The 24,226-nt window shown below is 32.9% G+C and overlaps 1 protein-coding gene across 9 annotated transcripts in view; it reads right to left on the reverse strand.

The window, feature by feature from the left end:
* The window catches only part of LOC111418996 (ankyrin-3-like), a 101,865-nt gene extending 79,066 nt beyond the window's left edge, over positions 1-22,799 (reverse strand). For 4 of the 9 annotated variants that reach the window (XM_071194575.1, XM_071194568.1, XM_071194564.1 and 1 more), the window contains exon 1: positions 22,453-22,797. In XM_071194575.1, the coding sequence (XP_071050676.1) occupies positions 22,453-22,560 (108 nt within the window). In that variant the 5' untranslated portion in view covers positions 22,561-22,797. Of the gene's footprint in view, positions 1-22,452 lie in introns of all 9 variants that reach the window. The other 5 variants (XM_071194557.1, XM_071194552.1, XM_071194548.1 and 2 more) reach the window with 2 other exon arrangements.
* Between the last annotated feature and the right edge of the window lie 1,427 nt (positions 22,800-24,226).

Consider the following 24,226-nt stretch of genomic DNA (forward strand, 5'->3'; position numbering starts at 1 on the left):
AACCGGAATTCTTATGATTTTACGAAGATAACAATTTTTTCCAATAATTTTTAAACAATCATGAAAAATTGTATTCTTAAGGTAAATTGATGAAATATTCACAAGTTATAAAGAAAAGTGTGTACTTTTTCATGAAGAAAACCGCATATAAAAATATTTATTCGTTTCTGAGATACAAATTTTTGAACTCAACCGGAATTCTTATGATTTTACGAAGGTAACAATTTTTCCCAATAATTTTTAAAAAATCATGAAAAATTGAATTCTTATAATAAATTGATGAAATGTTTACAACTTATAGAGGAAAGTATGTACTTTTTCATAAACAAAGCCGTACCTAAAAATCTTTATTTGTTTTTAAGATATTAACTTTTGAACATAAAGGGAATTTTTATGACTTTATGAAGATAACAATCTGTTCCTATAATTTTAAAAAAATCATGAAAAATCAAATTCTGAAGGAAAATTGATGAAATGCTCACAAATTATAAAGAAAAGTGTGTACTTTTTCATCAAGAAAACCGCATATAAAAATATTTATTCGTTTCTGAGATACAAATTTTTGAACTCAACCGGAATTCTTATGATTTTACGAAGATAACAATTTTTCCCAATAATTTTTAAAAAATCATGAAAAATTGAATTCTTATAATAAATTGATGAAATGTTTACAACTTATAGAGGAAAGTATGTACTTTTTCATAAACAAAGCCGTACCTAAAAATCTTTATTTGTTTTTAAGATATTAACTTTTGAACTTAAAGGGAATTTTTATGACTTTATGAAGATAAAAATCTGTTCCTATAATTTTAAAAAAATCATGAAAAATCAAATTCTGAAGGAAAATTGATGAAATGCTCACAAATTATAAAGAAAAGTGTGTACTTTTTCATCAAGAAAACCGCATATAAAAATATTTATTCGTTTCTGAGATACAAATTTTTGAACTCAACCGGAATTCTTATGATTTTACGAAGATAACAATTTTTCCCAATAATTTTTAAAAAATCATGAAAAATTGAATTCTTATAATAAATTGATGAAATGTTTACAACTTATAGAGGAAAGTATGTACTTTTTCATAAACAAAGCCGTACCTAAAAATCTTTATTTGTTTTTAAGATATTAACTTTTGAACTTAAAGGGAATTTTTATGACTTTATGAAGATAAAAATCTGTTCCTATAATTTTAAAAAAATCATGAAAAATCAAATTCTGAAGGAAAATTGATGAAATGCTCACAAATTATAAAGAAAAGTGTGTACTTTTTCATCAAGAAAACCGCATATAAAAATATTTATTCGTTTCTGAGATACAAATTTTTGAACTCAACCGGAATTCTTATGATTTTACGAAGATAACAATTTTTCCCAATAATTTTTAAAAAATCATGAAAAATTGAATTCTTATAATAAATTGATGAAATGTTTACAACTTATAGAGGAAAGTATGTACTTTTTCATAAACAAAGCCGTACCTAAAAATCTTTATTTGTTTTTAAGATATTAACTTTTGAACTTAAAGGGAATTTTTATGACTTTATGAAGATAAAAATCTGTTCCTATAATTTTAAAAAAATCATGAAAAATCAAATTCTGAAGGAAAATTGATGAAATGCTCACAAATTATAAAGAAAAGTGTGTACTTTTTCATCAAGAAAACCGCATATAAAAATATTTATTCGTTTCTGAGATACAAATTTTTGAACTCAACCGGAATTCTTATGATTTTACGAAGATAACAATTTTTCCCAATAATTTTTAAAAAATCATGAAAAATTGAATTCTTATAATAAATTGATGAAATGTTTACAACTTATAGAGGAAAGTATGTACTTTTTCATAAACAAAGCCGTACCTAAAAATCTTTATTTGTTTTTAAGATATTAACTTTTGAACTTAAAGGGAATTTTTATGACTTTATGAAGATAAAAATCTGTTCCTATAATTTTAAAAAAATCATGAAAAATCAAATTCTGAAGGAAAATTGATGAAATGCTCACAAATTATAAAGAAAAGTGTGTACTTTTTCATCAAGAAAACCGCATATAAAAATATTTATTCGTTTCTGAGATACAAATTTTTGAACTCAACCGGAATTCTTATGATTTTACGAAGATAACAATTTTTCCCAATAATTTTTAAAAAATCATGAAAAATTGAATTCTTATAATAAATTGATGAAATGTTTACAACTTATAGAGGAAAGTATGTACTTTTTCATAAACAAAGCCGTACCTAAAAATCTTTATTTGTGTTTAAGACATTAACTTTTGAACTTAAAGGGAATTTTTATGACTTTATGAAGATAACAATCTTTTCCTATAATTTTTAAAAAATCATGAAAAATCAAATTCTTAAGGAAAATTGATGAAATGCTCACAAATTATAAAGAAAAGTGTGTATTTTTTCATGAAGAAAACCGCATATAAAAATATTTATTCGTTTATGAGATACAAATTTTTGAACTCAACCGGAATCCTTATGATTTTACGAAGATAACAATTATTTCCAATAATTTTTAAAAAATCATGAAAAATCAAATTCTTAAGATAAATTAATGAAATTTTTACAACTTATACAGGAAGGTATATACTTTTTCACGAACAAAATCGTATTTCAAAATCATTATTCGTTTTTGAGATAATAACTATTGAACTTTATGATTTTACGAATACAACAATTTTCTCCAACGATTTTTAAAAATCATGAAAATTCTAAGTCTTAAGATAAACTAATGAAATGTGCACAATTTATATAAGAAAATGTGAACTTTTTTCAGAACAAACCCATATTTAAATATCTTTATTCGTTCTTAAGATAATAATTTTTGAATTCAACCTAAATTGTTATCTCAAACATTTTCTAAATTCTCTTTTAAGAAGTAAAAAATCGATGTATTATCGGAAATCGTTAAATAAATAAAATTATGTTAAAATTATTAATGTCTCCATTACATTTTGAGATCTGATTTAGCCTTTCACATAAATTGGTAAGTTAAGACAGATTCTGGTAAAAGTAAGATAATGAAGGAATGTTTTTGTATTAGATTCAATAACCCCATTAGTCATTGTCAAAGATATTTCACTATTCTCTTTGCGGTTCCTTGTTATACAATTTTAAGTTTAGTGTAATCTTATTTCTCATACATAGAATTGGGTTATTGCGAAGTTTTATTTTAGCAACTCTTGATTTAAAGCCAACAGGGGTATAATATAGAACAATATAGTTTCATATTATACTTTTTGCTCCTTTTATTTAAAAAAATGTATGACGAAGAATTTATTGCAACAAAATTTTTTTTGTTAATTTAAATATGACTAAAAGATTTTATTCATAGATAAAAAAAAATTTACCTTGAAATTAACATTACTTTTTGTTTTAAACCAACGTTAATATTAATCTTTAACGTTTCGCTCTATTTGAGATATAGAATTTCAGGTTTGAGGTCCTTTTACTTCACCCAACCGTTTTCTAAGTTAACCGTTTATTAACAGCTGCTTTTTTTGAACTTGAATTGCACCTGGTTTAAAAAAAAATCATCCAAAGGTTACGTTTTAAAACTAGCATGTTTTTAATCAAATTACGTGATTTTCTGTTATTCAATTATCGTCGATATTATTATACCTGCAGTGTGTAGTGTAGCTCAACTGGAATTATAACCGTGTCAAGGTTCTCAAAGCGTAAATAATTAAGAATTTACTGACCATATTTGTACAGGTGGGCTAAAAATAGAGATTATGTCACTCGATGAACGTTTTTTTATTCATTGTAAGCACAAATTGCTGATTTTTTGATATTTTTAAAACAATGTAGGTACTCTATAAATAATTTTAAAATGTAGTAAACGATAAATTATTATCAAAAAGATTTTAATTCTAATCACATTTTAATTTTACATAACTCTTTATCGAACTTAGATAACATTCCGATGCGGATCTCACCGATTATTATCATTCTTTAGAATGAAACTGATATTTAATAAGGTAATTTATAATCGCCCACGCTCTTTAGAAACGATTAATTTTACATCCTCCACGCGACATCTCTCAATACAAATGACGTAGGTGGATTAAAGTATTTACGACTAACCAAAAGAAGAAATAAGACGATGATCGCTATGGTGTCGAAGAAATAACATATGGTGCATATTTTCGCTCTCAAAAAAATTATAAAAACAAAAAAAAACTGTATTGACGTCAAAAGTGTATCCCGAAAGTCACTTAACGTGGATCTGTGTTAGGAACTTTTATAAAACGGGGGATCAGTGAACTTGTAGCAGTGAAAGCAGCCACTGGTTATGTAAAAAGTAGAATTTTCTATATAAAGATACTGTTACGGCATTCTCTGCAAGTGGTTTGCTTGCGTTGCAACATCTAGATAAGTTGGACATGGTGCGTAGAGAATTTCTTAGAAAATATACAATAAGATTTGTTCAGATTTTTTTTTCAGATAAAACAATGTTATAATTTGTAATTCTTAAGAATAAATTTTTTGTTAGCTAATTCATTCCACTTACTCTTAACAACATTTTCCCTTCATTAATGACATCCTTTATGGCCTATTTGTGATAGAGGCTTAAAACAGATTACTTAGACGGAGACGACCCACTCTAGTTAGCAGAACAAGAAACGAAGAAACTACGAGGAAACGCTAAATTAATTTTAATTAATCCCCCGGTTATCTTCGAAACTCTCTTTATACCAACCGATTTAATCTACCGCGGAGATACATCTCTCCACGTTCAATATCTCATTCTATATTGTGTTAGAACTGGTTTGGGAATCACTGGTAATTTTCTTTGGCGAAGAGTTCATGCGTGGGAATCGTCGAGCTATTGATCCCATGGGTCTTGGATTGTGGGAAGTTGTCGCTAATTTATCTGCCGTGGCTGATGCTGTGATGCCAAACCATTTCGATGGACTCTTCCTTGTTCCTTCTCTACCATTTTATTAAAATATGTTTTTAGAGAAATAGAATTCTTAAGATATTTTAATAAAATGTTGTTTTATCATGTACAAAATCGTATTTATTCGTTTTTGAGATAATAAATTTTGAATACAACCGGAAATTTTCTAACTTTACGAAGATAACCATTTTTTTCAATGATTTTTTAAAAATCATGAATAATGAATTCTTAAAATAAACTGATGAAATGTTTACTATTTATAGAGGAAAGTATGTACAGGTGTCCCGATTTCAATGCCCGCATAGGCTATCTCTGAAACTAATAGAGATAGAAAAAAAGTAGCTTACATGTCGTGATCTCCTTTTTCCAGAAAATACTAATGCCGAAAACTGCGAACAGCTATCGTCTTTTGTTTTCGTTAATGTTGTTATGGTGATAACCATACCATGATGGAAAACATTGTTTTCAATTATTGCCAAAGTTTGTAGCAGTATTTAAAAATTCACTAACAACTCTGGCATAATGTGCTGGTGCGCCGTCATATTGAATATATATCATTTGAGACATATTTAACGGCAAATTGTCGACCAAAGGCTCAATGTGCTGCCTTAATATAATATAGCTTAATATATTAAGGCAGCACATTACCTGTGTTTAAGTCTTTATGGTAGATACTATATGCCAAAATTCTATTATCTAAAAGGGCACACCATACATTGAACCCGAATCTTCTTTGAACACTCAGAGATTTCAGATGACATTTTGAACAAAAAGCAGATTATTTAATTTTTCTAAATATCATCTACAAAATTTTAATCTTAGATTGACATCTCCCGCACGTAAATAACACATTGTATGGTTTATATTTATTTTTCTTTCATATTTGGGAGCAGCGGCTTTTGGGTCAGACGTCTTGTTCAATTTCTCTGCAAGATGTTGATGGATTTATCGCAACTGAAGCCAACACATTGACTTCATCCTTTTGCAGGTCATTTTGGTATGTTTTTGCACGTGATTTGGGGAAGGACCAAAAATCCATTACATTTTCTGCTAACCGGCTGAAAGTTCTTGCGTGCGGTTGTCTTCTTTCCGGATACCTTGTGAAATATAATTCCCCGGCTAACGTCGCATTCTTAACTGATAACATATAGCATTCCATCATGTTACATTTTTCATAATTTTCGAAATTCATTGTAAAGTTTTATTCAGTTTTGTTATACTTTGACACTTAATGTATGAAAACCACGAATAAATTATTACTTAACATGTTAATGCTCCATTCTAGCATATAATGCCAGAGTTGTTAGCGAATTTTTAAATACAAACTTTGGTAATTATCTGATACATTATTTTCCATCATAGTATGTATGGTTACGGACAACGAAATTGGGACATTCTGTTCTTTTTCATAAACTCGGTCGCAAGCAACCTTAGCTTAAATCTTTTACAACTAAGAAAAACATAAGTGACCTCGCGCCCGAGTCACTGCATTGGATATTCTTTCCATTGCTTCCTATCTTTAAAAAATCTCAATCATAACGCCTCGGCCGCAAGTAACCTTGGCTAAAATCATTTATAACAACGAAGCCAAGATCGCTTGCGTGACCATTTTAGCCAAACAAACTAGTCTCAATCGTGTCTAAACTTTCTGCCGCGAAAATCTGGTTTGACTTTTCCGCAATTTGAAGTCCGTTCTCGTCGAAAATTCATTTCCGCACCATTAGGAGTGTGTGCGAGACTAGATTCTACATCTGCCCAAACGCTACAGAAAATTTTTTCTGTCACTGGAATTTCTCTGTTTGTTGCCCAGCAATATTAAAACTCAGCAGGTAGAGCTTAGCCTGATTCTCTCCCAGCGGAATAGATTTAGACTACATGACAGAGAGATCAGTATCGATTTGTCATTACAGGTAAGCTTATAATATAGTTATGATACTTATTAAACGCGTACACTTACGCATATGGTTTACCTTGGGTTGTGTCATGCTTCTTCCTTTTTATTACCTTCAGAGAGCTACATGATTTCTTAACTCACCCAACCCAACCCAACCCAACCCAACCCAACTATCAGGAATAAAAATCAAATTGGAAGGAATTGAAAACATTCAGTGCACCGCCATTTCTCTCAACTCATAGAATTAATATACATGGTGATACCTCACTTGCACGTTTTATGGAGTTCTTTCTAAAAAATCACTTCAAACATGTGCAAGATGAAACTGTTAGGTATGCTACACAATCGAGCAAAGAAATGCAACTAACAGTAGCAGAAAATAAAAGGTCCTGTATATAGAATGTATTAATGAACAAATAAAAGGTTACGTTTGCATATAATAGCTGACAGTTTGTTACTCAGCACCAAGGTCAAAGTAGCCAAGGTATGAGGAAATAAAGAAATTTCTGCACTTCTTTTATAAAAGTCAAAAAACAAAAGTCTGCACACCAATGGAGCATTTGGCTACAGATAGATATTTCAAGGAGAGAAGCTGATGTAAACCGATAACATCAAAAGAGTTCTCTATGAATTCTTTTTTGTAAACAAACACAAAACGAGGAAGACATATAAAAGAAGTAATCGAGACGCCAATCAAGAGGAGAGCTTGACACAAAACTAATCCCGAAATTCGTCATGATAGTATTGGACATTTCCCACAAAAACGAGACGTTAAGAATCCACCAAGATATCACTACAAGAATTGTGTAAGACGCACACAATAGTTTTCTTTTCTTCTTTTTTGATATATAGAAATATCTGGTCTTCAAGGTATTAAAAAGAAAAAAAAATTGTGTAAACATTTTGTATATTTTCCAGTGTATAATGATATCATGTGATATCGCCGAGGTCGCTTGCGGGCAAGGCGCTGAAATCGATATGATATCGACAACAATCTTATCAACAGTGTAATCAAAAATCATTTACCCTAAATACGCCATTGCAACCATTGGAGTCGATATAAATTGGCAGAAAGCTAGCAAACACTATAGTAGAAAAATATTCCTCTTCAAAACGCCGAAATTGCTTACGGCCGAGGTGTTAGAGTCAATATGATATTGATACAAAGCTGGTCAATACTATAATAAAAATTATTTATCCTCAAAATGCGGAACCGAGGCGGTGGATTCGATATGATATCGTCACTAAGCTTATCAACACTGTGTTAGAGACACTGGAGTAAAGGACTACAAGTATTTTGAGTATAGAGAACCTTACACGATCAATCACACTATAATTCCTAAGACTGGCAGTTTTTACTTTAATCTCCATCTTTAAGAATAAGAATAAACTTTAGCCAGGGCTTACACTCGTCATATACAAAAATCAGTACAGTTCAACACACAAACTATAAATTCAAATTACATAGTAACACTGCAACTTAGATATTCATCGACTGAGTAGAACGCATTTCTTAGAAAAAACTCCCTCATAACATTTAAAAATTTATTTTTCTGGAGTGTTCTAATTTTCGAGGGCAATTTATTATAAAAGACTTGAGCAGTATATCTATAGCTATCAACATAAACATTTCCGCAGTTTCGCGTCTAATAATTGTGCAGATCAGCATGCGTGCAGTATTTGTTTCTGTTTTTGTAAATGTATAAAAGACATTCCAAAATAAACACAGATGGTACTGTCAAAACATTCAGTTGTCTGCAGACGTGACGGCAATCATCTCTATAGCTCAGTTTTGAAATGACCCTCAAAGCTCTGCGCTGTAGACCAAATATGTGGGAGCTAGCTGTGCTTCCCCCCGAGGCAATTATACAATAACTTATAATTGAGTGAATCAATGCCAAATAGGCGGTTCTGGCTACCTCAGCAGACACAAAACCAACCAATCTGCGCAATAAGAAAATGTTTCGGGCTATCTTTTTTCTTATCTCCGTCGTGTGAGCCACAAAATTCAAGATCGCGAGACCAATTTAGCCAAAGAAAAGTTAAAATTTCAGCCAAACAAACTAATCTCAATCGTGTCTAAACCTTCTGCCACGAAAATGTGGATTGTCTTTTTCGCAATTTGGAGTTCGTTCCCGTCGAAAATTCATTTCCGCACCATTGGGAGTATGTGCAAGATTACAATATTGGAAAAAAGTAGAGCAACTTTTAATTTTTCTATAGTAAATTTTAAATTTATGTTTTTCGATAGGTTTTACATTACTATGGCAATGTGTATTATGTAGTAATTGTTTAGCCGAAATTTGACAAAGATAGCTTTATTTTTATAGAAATTAAACAGATTTGCAAAAGTTGAGTTGGAAAAAGTAGAACAACTTAACAATTTATAGGCAAATAACAGTTAAATTGAATAAAAAGCATAGATTTTTTAGTACTTAATACAATCTCCTTTATTATTTATGACATCGTGACACCTTCGTGACATTGAGTGTATTAAGTTGTCAATGGTTTCTTTCGATATTTTAGACTATTCATTTTGAAGAGCAGCGAACAAAAGTGGTGACTTTTGTAAATTTTATTTCGAATTTTATCGTCAATTATTTTCCATAGGTTTTCTATAGGATTTAAGTCTGGTGACTGTGACGGCCAAGTCATCATATTTATTTTATTTTGTTAAACCATTCCTTTACGACTTTAGATGTGTGTTTTGGATCGTTGTCCTGTTGAAATTTATAAGAGATAGGCAGATTTTCGTCGGCATAAAGTTCCATAACATTTCTTAATATATCACGGTACATAAATCTGTCCATTATTCCCATAATACGGTGTATAGGGCCTACACCAAAACCAGAGAAACATCCTCAAACCATCACAGAACCACCTCCATGTTTTAATATTCCATGCTTAATGTGCTGCATGTACTTGCCTTTTCCCTATTGGACACACCACATATAACACTCCATCACTTTTAAATAAGTTAAACTTGGATTCATCACTAAACAATACCCTTTTCCATTCGTTGTATGTCCATCCTTGATGGGTGCGTGCAAACAGTAGTCTAGCGGCTTTGCTGTTTTTGATAGAAATGGTTTTTTCGCTGGTCTTCGGGCAAATAGTTTATTTTCCGATATACAGGAGGTGTCTGAAAATCCTAAATTTCAAACACTCCCTGTATATCAAAAACGAAGAGGGCTATGAAAATTTGGTTTGCGCTTTGTAAGATTCACAAAAAAGTAGCTCAGGTTCGCGAAAGCCGCAACTTTCTATCTTTCAAAATAACTGAGATACCCTGCAAACCCATCGAAATTTGGACACCCTGTACATTCTACATCTGCCGAACGCTACAAAATATTTTTTATGTCACTGGAAATTCCCTGCTTGTTACCCAGCAATATTAAAACTCAACAGACAGAGCTTGGTCTGATCCTTTCCCAGCGGAATAGATTAAGACTCCAAACATAGCGGAGAGATTATCAACGATTTGTCATTGCAGGTAAGCTTACAATATAGTTATGATATTTATTAAACGCGAACACTTACGCATACTGTTTACCTTGGATTGTGTCATGCTTCATCCTTTTCATTATCTTTAGAGAGCTACATGATTTCTTAAATCATCTAAATAGCCGACCTCAATGATTCCTAGATGTATCAATAACCAATAAATCCAATTGGATGGAATTGAAAGTATTCAGTCAATTCTCTCAACTCATAGAATTAATATACATGGTGATACCTCACATGTATATTTTATGGAGTTTTTTCCAGAAAATCACTTCAAACATGTGCAAGATGAAACTGTTACGTACGCTATATAAATGAGCAAAGAAATGCAACTAACAGTAGCAGAAATTAAAAGGTCCTGTATGTAGAATGTATCAATCAACAAATAAGATGTTACGTTTCCATATTATAGCTGACAGTTTGTTATTCACTTAGCCACCAAGGTCAAAGTTGCCAAGGTATGAGGAAATAAAGAAATTCCTGCATTTCTGCAGAAGTCTACACACCAATGGGGCATTTCGTTATAGATAGATATTGAAAGAAGCTGATGTAAACAGATTTTACATAAGAAGTGTTCTCTAACTCGCAAGAGCAATAACATCAAAAGTAGTATATATTGTAAATTTTTTTCTGTAAACAAACACAAAACGAGGAAAACATATAAAAGAAGTAATCGAGACGCCAATCAAGAAGAGAGCTTGACACAAAACTAATCCCGAAATTCGTTATGATAGAATTGGACATTTCCCACAAAAACGAGACCTTAAGATTTCACCAAGATGTCACTTTTTTGACATTTTCAAATATCTGGTCTTCAAGAGGTTAAAAAGAAAAAAAATTAGTATGAAAGCACATTTGTATACTTCATGTGATATCGCCGAAGTCGCTTGTGGGCGAAGCGCTGAAATCGATATGATATCGGCAACAATCTTATCAACAGTGTAATCAAAAATCATTTACCCTAAATACGCCAAGCTCGCTTGCAACCCCTGAAGTCGATATAAATTATTGACACAAAGCTAGCAAACACTATAATAGAAAAATATTTCTCTTCAAAACGCCGAAATCGTTTACGGCCGAGGCTTTGTATGATATTCATATAAAGCTGATTCGATATGATATCGTCACTAAGCTTATCAACACTGTGTTAGAGACACTGGAGTAAAGGACTACAAGTATTTTGAGTATAGAGAACCCTACGCGACCAATCACACTATAATTCCTAAGACTGGCTGTTTTTACTTTAATCTCCATCTTTAAGAATAAGAATAAACTTTAGGCAGGGCTTACACTCGTCATATACAAAAATCAGTACAGTTCAACACACTAACTATAAATTCAAATTACATAGTGACACTGCAACTTAGATATTCATCGACTGAGTAGAACGCATTTCTTAGAAAAAACTCCCTCATAACATTTAAAAATTTATTTTTCTGGAGTGTTCTAATTTTCGAGGGCAATTTATTATAAAAGACTTGAGCAGTATATCTATAGCTATCAACATAAACATTTCCGCTGTTTCGCGTCTCATATTTGTGCAGATCAGCATGCGTGCAGTATTTGTTTCTGTTTTTGTAAATGTATAAAAGACATTCCAAAATAAACACAGATGGTACTGTCAAAACCTTCAGCTGTCTGAAGACGTGACGGCAATCATCTTTATAGCTCAGTTTTGAAATAACTCTCAAAGCTCTGCGCTGTAGACCAAATATGTGGGAGCTAGCTGTGCTTCCCCCACAAGCAATTATACAATAACTTATAATTGAGTGAATCAATGCGAAATAGGCGGTTCTGGCAACCTCAGCAGACACAGAACCAACCAATCTGCGCAATAAGAAAATGTTTCGGGCTATCTTTTTCCCTATCTCCGTCGTATGAGCCACAAAATTCAAATCCGGAGAACTCAGTTTAGTGGAGGAAAGTTCCTTTAGATGATGGTGTCTAAGACTGAACAGTGATTTGGACTGATTTGGATTGGGACTGTTTTTTCTTTATTTAAGCAAAGTTCATTGGCAACACACCACACATTTGCTGCCATCAGCAACCCGCTCGCAGAGAACAACACTTCCTCATACTCATCACCACTCACCAGCAGCGTTGCGTCATCCGCATATAACAAACATTTCACATCCTCGCCCAAATACCTTAGAAAATCATTAAAAATTGATCCCTGAATTGAGCCTCTTGTAATAGGAAGACACTCAGAGACTGCATTTAACTTGTTGAGATCTACCTGAAAGGTATGATCCTATTAAGACAAAGCTATCTCGAGCAAATCGGAAGACATGTTCAAGTTTGTACAATAGTAAATCATGAGATCCAAAAATAGGTCCAAAAACAACGTCGCACAAAATTTCCGCTTTTCGTAGGCATTATAACTAACGTTTATGAAATTCACAACAGCATCCTTGGTACTCCGACCAGAGCGGAAACCAAATTAGTTTTCATGAAGCATATTGTTTGACTCAACATGTGTCATTATTTGGCTGAACATTATACGTTCAAATATTTTGGGTAGTGTTAGGAGTATGCTGATGGGATAATTGGAACACTTATTTTGTCAGTCTTATCTCATAGTATTTGACATGTGGACTTTTTAAATTTTATGGAAAACAACAATTAGACCAAATAATCCCAAAATCGAGGAAAACTACATCGTAACCTGACAACAGGAAACTTAATCTGCCAAGTCTAGTATTCGAATTGTTGAAAATTAGGGAAACAATTCTTCATTTAGAACTGGTACAAAAAGGAGTCGAAGACAAAGGCAGCATCTGGAGATATGAATTTGAATTCTGTAAATGTAGAGGAGAAATATAGCAAGATGCAAATCTCGCTAGCACACTGTGTCCAGAAAAAGATATTGCAGACTGTTAAATGTCAAAAAAACCTGCGATTTCTTTTGGCAAGATGAAGCCGAGTTTCCCAAACGTCCATATCAATCTTATTACTTCGGTGGTCTGGTTTTCTTTGCCCAACTTGACTTAAAATCTTTGTCTTTTGAAGGTTTATCCTTAGACCCATTTCAGCTTATACTTTATTAGCTCCAGCATATCCTTCAACTCCTCTGGGTCGCTACTTATCTGAACAATATCACTATTTGCAAATACTTACAGTCTGAATGATCGTGTAGTAATCTTCTTATTAATTACAATTTTTGGGGTCCAATCAATTTCTGAGTTTTTGGTTGTTGCTTGAGATGATTAAGGTTGAGATAAAAGCGTATGAAAACTTAATTAGCACTTTCTTTGCAACAGTAGACCTCTCAATATAGACTGCATCAAAAATTACTGAATATTACTCACTGTATCGCCTTTCTACTTCTTAATGAAACGTTTCTTGCACTTTTGCAGAAAAAATTTTAAATTATATAAGTATCATTACGTTCATAATTGTGCAATTGAACTTTAATACCATTAAAAATTGTTCCGCAATAACGTTTACAACCAACGTTCAAAATTGGAGGCGAACCGCTTTGAATATTCACGAGAGAATTCGTTTAACCTTGAGAATAAAAAGTGACGGTGAAGATGACTCCAACGTAAATTATTAAAATGACGCGAATGATATAAAAGAAAATGTATCATTAAAAGAGTGTTTAAAGTTTGTGTAGTAAGTTCTCGGAAGAGGTCTTTTCGCCAAAGTAAAACGATTCTCTAAAATCTGTTACGGGAGACGTATTTTTGGAACGTGCGGGTCAATACCCGCTTCTGCATTAGGACCACCGAGCGCAGAGTGCGTTTTATATAAATAGAAACGACGCTTTTGTGGTATTATGGATGTAATTTGGAGCGCAGGTGCTTTAATTTCTTTTTTTTATTTCGCTTTTTATTGTTTTAATTTAAAACATAAAAACATTTTCAAATTAGAAATTTTAATGCATTAAACAATATAATATATATACTATAAACTTTGTTCCCTACTTGTTATTTTTAACCAAGTGGTAAACACACAGCCGCATACTAATGAATCTATGACCTAGTGATGACACATTCACAATTCAAATAGAACTAGAAAATATTTGCACAATTTTTTTGTCTGGTCTCATTTAAAAACATCAACGTGTTATTATCCAATCTAGGAGTGTTTAGATATTTCGCTATCTTTATTTAAATACAATGATTGTTGTTGTTGTAGTTAAAAAGGTGGACGTCAACATAATAGAATGTAATTAGGAGAAATAATATATAAAGCTTTTTTGTACTTTTAAAACTCGTTTCTTGAACGTGCAAAATTGCAAATTTTATGGAAAACAACGATTAGTCCAAACAATTTCAAAATTGGGGAAAATTTTATCACAACCTGAGACCAGGAAACTTCATCCACCAAGTCTACTGCTCGAATTGTTGAAAATTAGGGAAATAATACTGTTAGAACTGGTACAAAAAGGAGTCGAAGAGAAAGGCAGCATCTAGAGACATGAATTTGGAATCTGTTATCTGACCAAAAATCTAATTACAACTAAATGAAGTTGAAAATGTTTAATACCATTATAATATCTCCTTAATGGTTATCTAAAATTTATTTCATCATCTCATATTTTTTTTCATATTTTTCTTGTTATCAAAGGAAGTCACTGATTAAAAATGGTGCGCACGTGTCAAAAAACTTAAGGGTCAAAACCCTACATGAATTACAAAGTGGAAGACTTGGAAAAGGCTATGGATGCAGTTCAGAAGTTCAAAGTGCTTCGGACAACATTAGTACGGAAGATGTTTGGAAGGAATTCAAGACCGGTTGAACATCCGACTGTTTTAAGCAAGTCTGAGTAGCTGTTGATTTCTGAAACTTTGACCGACATTCGAGATGTGGTGAAAAAATACACCAAGGTCTTCAAGAACAACAGTCCAGGTCCAGATTTCATCGATTCTTTTATAGCTAGAAACAACCTGTCCATCAGGTTATATATCATATTTTCAATGCTTTATGATAGCTATATAATCCTGAAGGTTAGTTTGGTATGATGAACAAGTTTCTGTTGCCCTAACTATATTTCTTCACTTTTAATCTTAAAACATGCGTAAAAAACGTGTCCAAGTAACCCTATCTACTCGTTTTTAGGTGTTGGACACTGCAGATAATAATCAAGTTCAACCCCAATAGAACTTTTTTCATTGAATACAACTTTATTTATATCATGTTTGTCATTAGCAACCTCATTGTAACAATCCCAATACGATATATAAAATCTCTTGTTGCAGTTTCGTCTAGTTTTCTCCTCTTCGCTTGTAATTCACCATCACATTCATTACTAACAGAACTGTTGCTGTTATCACTTTCGATTATTAATTAAAGTATCCTCTTTTTAATGCAAAAAGCCGTTTTGAAAAATAACTTTTAGTTTTTAAGAAAACAGTATTTGAAGTTTTGATAAAATTTTCGATGTTGCAATTTTCATTAATAATTTTCAAAATTCGCTATAAAATTAATTTCTTGAAGGATTCTTGTGGATATATCACCAATTATTAATTAAAGTATCCTCTTTTTAATGTAAAAAGCCGTTTTGAAAAATTACTTTCAGTTTTTGAGAAATACATTTTTGAAATGATCGACAAGAAGAAGAAAACAAATTTTATTCAGTACCCACTACATAAAAAAAAAAAAATAAGAATAACAATATAAATATCTATAATATGTGTATATAACAAAAATAAAAAAGTGAAGGGGTGAGAATAGGGCTACCGACCAGGGTCTTTCTGCCCGTGATTTTTGTAGTCGGCGGCTTGTTTCAGTCTTCTCTGACGGCCAGGAGTTTTTGGAAGAGAAGAGGTGGGTTGTTGCGAGGGTGGAGTAATCGAGGCGTTATAAGCGTGTGTTGCAAGGCGTTGGTAGGAAAATTTAGAATGGATTTATCGGACAAAGATTGAAGACGGGTATGGATAGGGGGTATATCGGTAAGTTGGTATAGCAGATCATTGCTAGGGTTAAAGAGGGGATTACGGGGGTTCCTAATTCGGGTGATGGATCTCAGTGCAGATCTTTCCGCTACTTCCAGGTGGTACTTCGTTCTTCTTGGTGCGTTGCTTAGCAGTATTGATCCATATTCTATGATGGGCCTGCATATGGTCTTGTAGATGTGCGAGGCACATGAGGTAGAGATTCCGCGACCGCTGAACGAAAGAGATTTAAAGTGTTTGGCGCGTGTCTTTACTTTCATCTTCACCTTGGTTGCATGCGTGGAAAACTTAAGCGTTCTGTCAAGTATTATGCCAAGATACTTACAGGTTGGTGAGACGGAGATTGCCGTTGATTGGATTGTAATTGTGGGAGAGGGAGAGCGAGGTGAGAGGAATGGGACAAAAAATTGTGTTTTTGTGGGATTGAGTAGGATGCGCCATTTTCGGTACCAATTTTCCGTTTCGTTTATGAGCGTCTGCAGCTTACGGACCGAGGAAGTGATATCCCTACTGTGCGAGACCAATGCTGTGTCGTCGGCATAAAGTAGTGCGTATGCAGTGAGGTTAAAGGCGTCTGGGTTGTCGTTGTAAAGATCGTGGCAGAAAAGATTGTATAGAGAGGGAGAGATAGGCGAACCCTGAGGAAGGCCTTGCTGAGCGGAGAAGCTGTGGGAGAAGTGATTTTTCAACTTCACGATGGAGGAGCGATTCGACAGGAATTGGTTTATCAGGGTTAGAAGATAGTATGGCGTTTTTAGCTTATCCAGTTTAAATAGCAATCCTTTGTGCCACACGGAGTCAAAGGCCTTTCGGACGTCCAGAAAAACTGCTGCAGATTTCAGTTTTATAAAACGTGCCGCCTGGAAGTTGGAAACCAGAATAGTTAGTGGCTGGGATGTTGATTTGCCGGATTGGAAGCCAAATTGGTAAGGCGGAATTTTCTTTGATACCGCAGCCAGGAGCTTGTTCTTCAAGTGCGTCTCGAAGAGTTTTCCAATTACGGGGAGCAGTGAGATGGGGCGATAGTTGGCTGGATCAGATAGAGAAGAATCCTTCTTGGGAATACAAGTTATAATAGACGTCTTCCAGTCGCGCGGGAAATGCTGAGTCGTAAGGCAAAAGTTAATTATTTTTCTGATAAAGCCATGGATGTTAAGATCTAGACTTCTAAGCAGTTTCCTTGTGATGTTATCATAACCGGGAGCGGTATCTTTTCCCTGTCCAAGAAGAGTAAAATATTCGTCTTCCAACATGAGAGCATCTTCGGGTGTCTCGAACGGTGTCAAAAATGCGGATTCGTACCAATTATCTATAATGTTTTTATTGTGGGGACAAAACGAAACATCCTCGGTAAAGGTGAATACACCTTCTAGGTAGTCAGCGTGTATGTTGACAATCTCTTCAGGGTTGGAGTGCACACCGCCATCGGTAGGATCAATGAGCTCCTCCGTTCCAGGTGTCTTTTGGTATCTTGATAGTTTTCGAATTTCGTGCCAATAGTTTCTTCCTTTACACAGTTTTATTTTGTCACAGGCTTCCATGTACTTTTCCGTTCTGTATTGCTGAATTAGTTTCTGTATCTTTTTGTTGAACTCATTAAACTTCTTTTTCAACTCAGGCACTTCATATACCCTGAAGTCTCGATATAGGCGTCTTTTCTCCTTGATGAGTCTGATAATAAATGGAGGTAGCGGAAAACTGTAGTGTTTGGTGGTTCTGGATGGGCTCGCTTTGTCTATTGACTCCTTAAGACATTTGTTAAACCTTGAGATCGTGTCAACTGTGATTGTCTGATGTGCTTCTATGAAGTCTTTCATTATTGAGTTAACTGTCTCCATGTCGCAAAGCTTATAGTTTTTAATTAAAGTCGGAACAGGTTTAGGTATGTTGGTTGTGACGTTGACATAAACTAAAATGCCCAAGTGATCGGAGCATAAATCCGGAACAACTTCTACCTGTGTAATTAGACCGCGGATGTTTCTTGTACAGAACAGTAGATCAGGAGTAGAGTTCGGATTGTTTTCCATAACGTACGTGGGGGGAGTCGTGATTTGTACGAAATTGGACATATTCAGGAAATGTCTTATGTGTTTCCTTTTGGTTGGATTCGGATTGAAGTCACCAATTATGAGACATTTGTCGTGCAGTGAGGCCATGTTAAATATGGATTCTTCAATTTTACTAAACGGGTGGATATAAATTAAGAAAACATGTATTAAGTCTGTCCCGATAGTGATACAAAAATGAAGTGCATTATTTAATGGAGAGTTGATTGCGGGGGGGTTGGATTTTCTCAATTGTATCGCGGGGTGGCCCATAGCCACCGCTCCTCCTCTGACTCCTCTATTTATAATATTGCCGTGATTTTGGATTGACGTCCAGTTTCTAAATGTGATGGAAGACTTCGATTTTGTTTCCACAAACATTGCGCAACGGATATGATTGTCAATGATGTAGTTTCCGATCAGGTGTGATTTCGGGTGGTAGCTGTTAATGTTTGCGTACAATAATTTTATGCTGGTCATTGTTGATCTTGCGGAATCGAGGATTGGTAGCCGTGGATAGGTTCTGTAGGAGATGGCTTAGAGGTGTCCTGAAGATCAATCATGATAACGTACATGTAACTTCCAGAAAATGCGACAATCGTATCGTTGATCGACAATTTTTTCGAATTTTGCAATTTTAGCGGATTAAGTTTTAAAAATTCGTATAAAATCGATTTCCTGGAATATAAGTATGAAAATTTTCCAAAATGTTAATAAAAGTGTCCTCTTTCCAATGAATCAACCCGTTTTGAAAAATAACTTTTAGTTTTTGAGAAAACAATATTTGAAGTTTTGATAAAATTATCGATGTTGCAATTTTCATCGATAACTTTCAAAATTCGCTATAAAATTAATTTCTTGAAGGATCCTTGTGGAAATATCACCAATTATTAATTAAAGTATCCCCTTTTTAATGCAAAATGCCGTTTTGAAAAAACACTTTCAGTTCTTGAGAAATACATTTTTGAAATGATCGACGATTTTTTCGAATTTTGCAATTTTCGCCGATTAAGTATTAAAAATTGGTATAAAATCGATTTCTTGGAATATGAGTATGAGAATTTCCCAAAATGTTAATAAAAGTGTCCTCTTTCCAGTGAATCAACCTGTTTTAAAAAATAACTTTTAGTTTTTGAGAAAACAATATTTGAAGTTTTGATAAAATTTTCGTTGTTGCAATTTTCATCAATAATTTTCAAAACTCGCTATAAAATTAATTTCTTGAAGCATTCTTGTGGAAATATCACCAATTATTAATTAAAGTATCCCCTTTTTAATGTAAAAAGCCGTTTTGAAAAATCACTTTCAGTTCTTGAGAAATACATTTTTGAAATGATCGACGATTTTTTCGAATTTTGCAATTTTAGCTGATTAAGTTTTAAAAATTCGTATAAAATCGATTTCTTGGAATATGAGTATGAAAATTTCCCAAAATGTTAATAAAAGTGTCCTCTTTTCAATGAATCAACCCGTTTTGAAAAAATAACTTTTAGTTTTTGAGAAAACAATATTTGAAATTTTGATAAAATTTTTGATGTTGCAATTTTCATCGATAACTTTCAAAATTCGCTATAAAATTAATTTCTTGAAGGATCCTTGTGGAAATATCACCAATTATTAATTAAAATATTCTCTTTTTAATGCAACAAGCCGTTTTAAAAAACCACTTTCAGTTCTTGAGAAATACATTTTTGAAGTGATCGACAATTTTTACGAATTTTGCAATTTTCGCCGATTAAGTTTTAAAAATTCGTATAAAATCGATTTTTTGGAATATGAGTATGAAAATTTCCCAAAGTATTAATAAAAGTGTCCTCTTTCCAGTGAATCAACCCGTTTTAAAAAATAACTTTTAGTTTTTGAGAAAACAATATTTGAAGTTTTGATAAAATTTTCGATGTTACAATTTTCATCGAAAACATTCAAAATTCGCTATAAAATTAATTTCTTGTAGGATCCTTGTGGAAATATCACCAATTATTAATTAAAGTATCCCCTTTTTAATGCAACAAGCCGTTTTGAAAAATCACTTTCAGTTTTTGAGAAATAAATTTTTGAAATAATCGACATTTTTTTTCGAATTTTGCAAATTTCGCCGAATAAGTTTTAAAAATTCGTATAAAATCGATTTCTTGGAATATGAGTATAAAAATTTCCCAAAGTATTAATAAAAGTGTCCTCTTTCCAATGAACCAACACGTTTTGAAAAATAACTTTTGTTAAATAAAAAATTTGTGGATATCTATGTTATATTTTTAACGCGCATTTTTTGAGTTAAAATTGAAATGTACAGGTGTCCCAAAATTGAGATACCATGCCTAAGTTGACATTTTAAAATAGGAACTCCCATTTTTTTTTGTTACATTTATGGATTTGAAAAAATAGGAGTTAAAAAAGTTCTCGCCAATCTGGATATTTAATGATTTTATTATTAGGTGGTTATTAGGTGGTGCACAAGAATTTTATGCACTGCCACAGGCATATAATACCAATTATATAATTGATTGTATAATAGAATTGTGTCGTTTGTAAAATTTTTAAATGCAGCAGTGTTCATTTCTTGATAATAATTTTTGTGAAATAGGCATCTGGTTTGGCATTTTTACGCGTCATTGTTTTTCTTTTTTATTACTGTGTGTTGGATAGGTATTTTTTAACTAAAAAAATACGTCGGACTTGTTTGGCAAGAAAGTTACAACATGATATTCGAAAGCTTCTGGTTCTAGATCTAATAATAGAGTTAGTACTAATATTAATTCATAAAAAATAGTTATTCTGAAAAATTCTAAACGATTGATAGTTTCAAAACTAACTTTCAGTATTGATTGTCGAATATCCGTAGACACCACCCTGTATATTAGCCATTTTATTGAAAATGCGCAATTTATTTTTTTCGGAACGGAAGGTATAGGCTTGAAACTACAAGAAAAGACAAATTTCAACCTGGGATCTTGTGGGACTTTTTTGTAGCTTAAATTAAAGTTTAACATTGCGAATAAAATCTGTTTAAAAACAGTGTTGAGAAAAAGATAAATAAATCCAGTATTCAAGAAGCTATTACAGTGTTACATAAACAACACATACAGTAAAAAATTATAGTGAAATTTTATAAGGGCACAACTTTTGATATGTTTACAATCTTTTCTCAATATTAATCAAATGTTTTTGGAAATTGATATGCAAAATAAGTGTTAACTTTACATGTCATTTTTATCCAGAGTTGAGGTGAAAATTAGTAAAATTATATTATGGCCGGTAATTTCTAACTTGCTAACACTGCGTAGGGGAGAAATATAGTAAGATGTAAATCTTGCTACCATACTGTGTCCAGAAAAAGATACTGCAGACTGTTACAGTGCTATTAAATGGCAAGACGGAAACATAATAACGACAAAGCAAACGACTCGAACACTTTCCATTTCAGGTTAATGGGCACAGCTGGATTTTTGAGGATGAAGCCGAATTTCCTAAACGCCCATGTCGATCTTATCCTTCTTATTACTTCGGTGGTTTGATTTTCTTTGCCCATCGTGACTCAAAATCTTTGCCTTTTGGTTTATCCTTAGACCCACTTCAGCTGATACTTTATGGAGATGCTCCAGGATATCCTTTAACTCCTCTGGGTTTCTACTTATCACGAGAGACTTAGAACTTTATAACATTAAAGTATTTTAATAATGTAAACTTGATATTTGATATTTTAATCAACTATTGCAGCTTAAAAACTAGTCTCTGAAGATGGCTATTAGCCGAAACTCGTAAGACTCATGTTTTTGTTTAATTAAAGACCAGTTTTGAAAGTACAAAAAAGCTTTAGATATTATTTATCCATTTACTGGTAAAATGGATTTTGAATATAATTCTCTACATAATAGAATGTGTTTATCATGTAATCCTTTAGAAAAAAATAACAACGTAACAATTTTACGTAAAAAAAGTAGTCATTAGTACACACAAGTTTCCATTTCGAAGTAAAGTCAATGCTATAAATAAACATTTCCAGTTTCGAGGCATCGTTTTGCATAACAAGGCCCCCAGTCGTCTCTCTATTATGCGCATTTCGAGCTCGATATCGAATTTTACTCCCCGCGCCATAAAATTCGAGGGCACCTGTTTCAAACTACACTCAACAAATACTTTCACAAAATCTAAATATTTATTTCATTCAATATTGATTTATTAATAATAAATAATTTTTTACCTGCTTTCCAGTCCTGGGCAGAGTCTCCATAGCCGTTCCATTCACTACAGGGGCCTTCTCTTGCGTGACCCCACCGTTCGTAGTCGCACTACCGTTTCCTAAAGCCATATTATTATTATTATTTTTATTCAAAATTCTACGGTTTTCAAATCGAATTCACTTAACAAACTTAAATAATCATCCGATAATCGATAACTATTTCACAAAAACACAGCATCGTCGTAACAATCCCGGAAAACGACCCGGATTGCGGTGATTCATTTAGATAGATCGCGAAGCAGATCTGCACCCGCCGAAGAACGCTTTCAGAGTGGTAGTACCGGAGAAATTTTGACTCAGTAGGTAGCTTTTACTGGTACGAAATAAGAATTGAAGCACGTACTACACTGTTTGTCCCCACCGAGCGAGTGTTTTTGCCGCCTAACGCATGCGTTTTATCGAACCATAATCCAGACCGTTGAGTTTACGCCTGCGCATTATCCACTTCATTTTATAACAAATATGTTTGTATAATTTGAAATTTTTTGTTATTTCTAAGTTTCCTAATTATTTTACTAAGCATTATAGTATTTAGTAATAATTTTTATATTATCTATCTACATAAGATATTATTAGGTATTGTGAAGTTGTTTTTATCGTTTTAAAATATGCGTGTCATAAATATTTATATGATATAATAACTCACCGTAATAATTTTTATTATAGGTTGCAAAGAATAAGTTGTATTTAACGCATAAAAAAGATACTACTGAAATTTCCTATGCTAATTCTACTACATTTATGGCAACACAATCATTATCGTGGACTAAAATATCGTGTCATAAAAACGGAAAATGAAGACTCTATTTTATAAAGCTTACAAAAACCAAATGATTTATTGCTAAAATCTAACAGGAAAAATCTGAAACAAAAAATTGACAAAAATATCCTTATGTTTTTGTCACGAACATTTTCTCAACACACTTTTTCAACTTCTGAAACAATTAGACGTATTTTGATATCCTGAAATACAGTGTCAGCCATTTAGTCTCATCTCCTTTGGTCCTTTCTCTACCAAATAAGAATGTTATTGACGTGTTAGCTATACCCATTACCAATATGGTGAATTGTTGCTTTACAAACGGCATATTTCCTAATGAACTTAAAGTGGTCAAAGTGGTCCCTGTTTTTAAATCAGATAGTCCAGATGATTATAAAAACTATAGACCTATTTCTATACATCCTGTTTTTTTTTAAATATTCGAATCTCTATTAAAAAGATTTATTGAGTATATGGAAAATCTTCAGCTCTAACTAGCTTGGTTGATGCTGTGGTACGTGCGTTTGACGAGAAGGAGGATGTTCAATTATTATGTTGTGACTTGTCAAAGGCTTTTGATTGCGTCCAACATGATTTTCTGTTGAATAAACTGGAACATTATGGTATAAGAGGTCTACCAAATCAAATGATTCGTAGTAATCTTAACAACAGAATGCAGTGTGTAGAGTGAAAAGGTGGAACTTCGGATGTTACTAATATTATATCTGGTGTCCCACAAGGATCAATTCTGGCCCCTTTATTATTTACATAAATGATCTTCCTATGAACATCTCAGCTGATGACATTTATATATGTACAGGGTGTCCCGTTAAGCGTACGGAGCGGCTGTATCTCGACAACGGTAAGGCCTAGAGGTTTGGGAAAAAAATCATTATAAGCAAAGTGACCAAGAGAAATAGCTGGAAATTATTTTGAAGTTCGTAATTCGACCGCTAGGGGGCGTAACTGCCATTG

Source organism: Onthophagus taurus, chromosome 1, assembly GCF_036711975.1.
Source record: "Onthophagus taurus isolate NC chromosome 1, IU_Otau_3.0, whole genome shotgun sequence".
In the NCBI taxonomy this organism is placed as follows: Eukaryota; Metazoa; Arthropoda; class Insecta; order Coleoptera; family Scarabaeidae; genus Onthophagus; species Onthophagus taurus.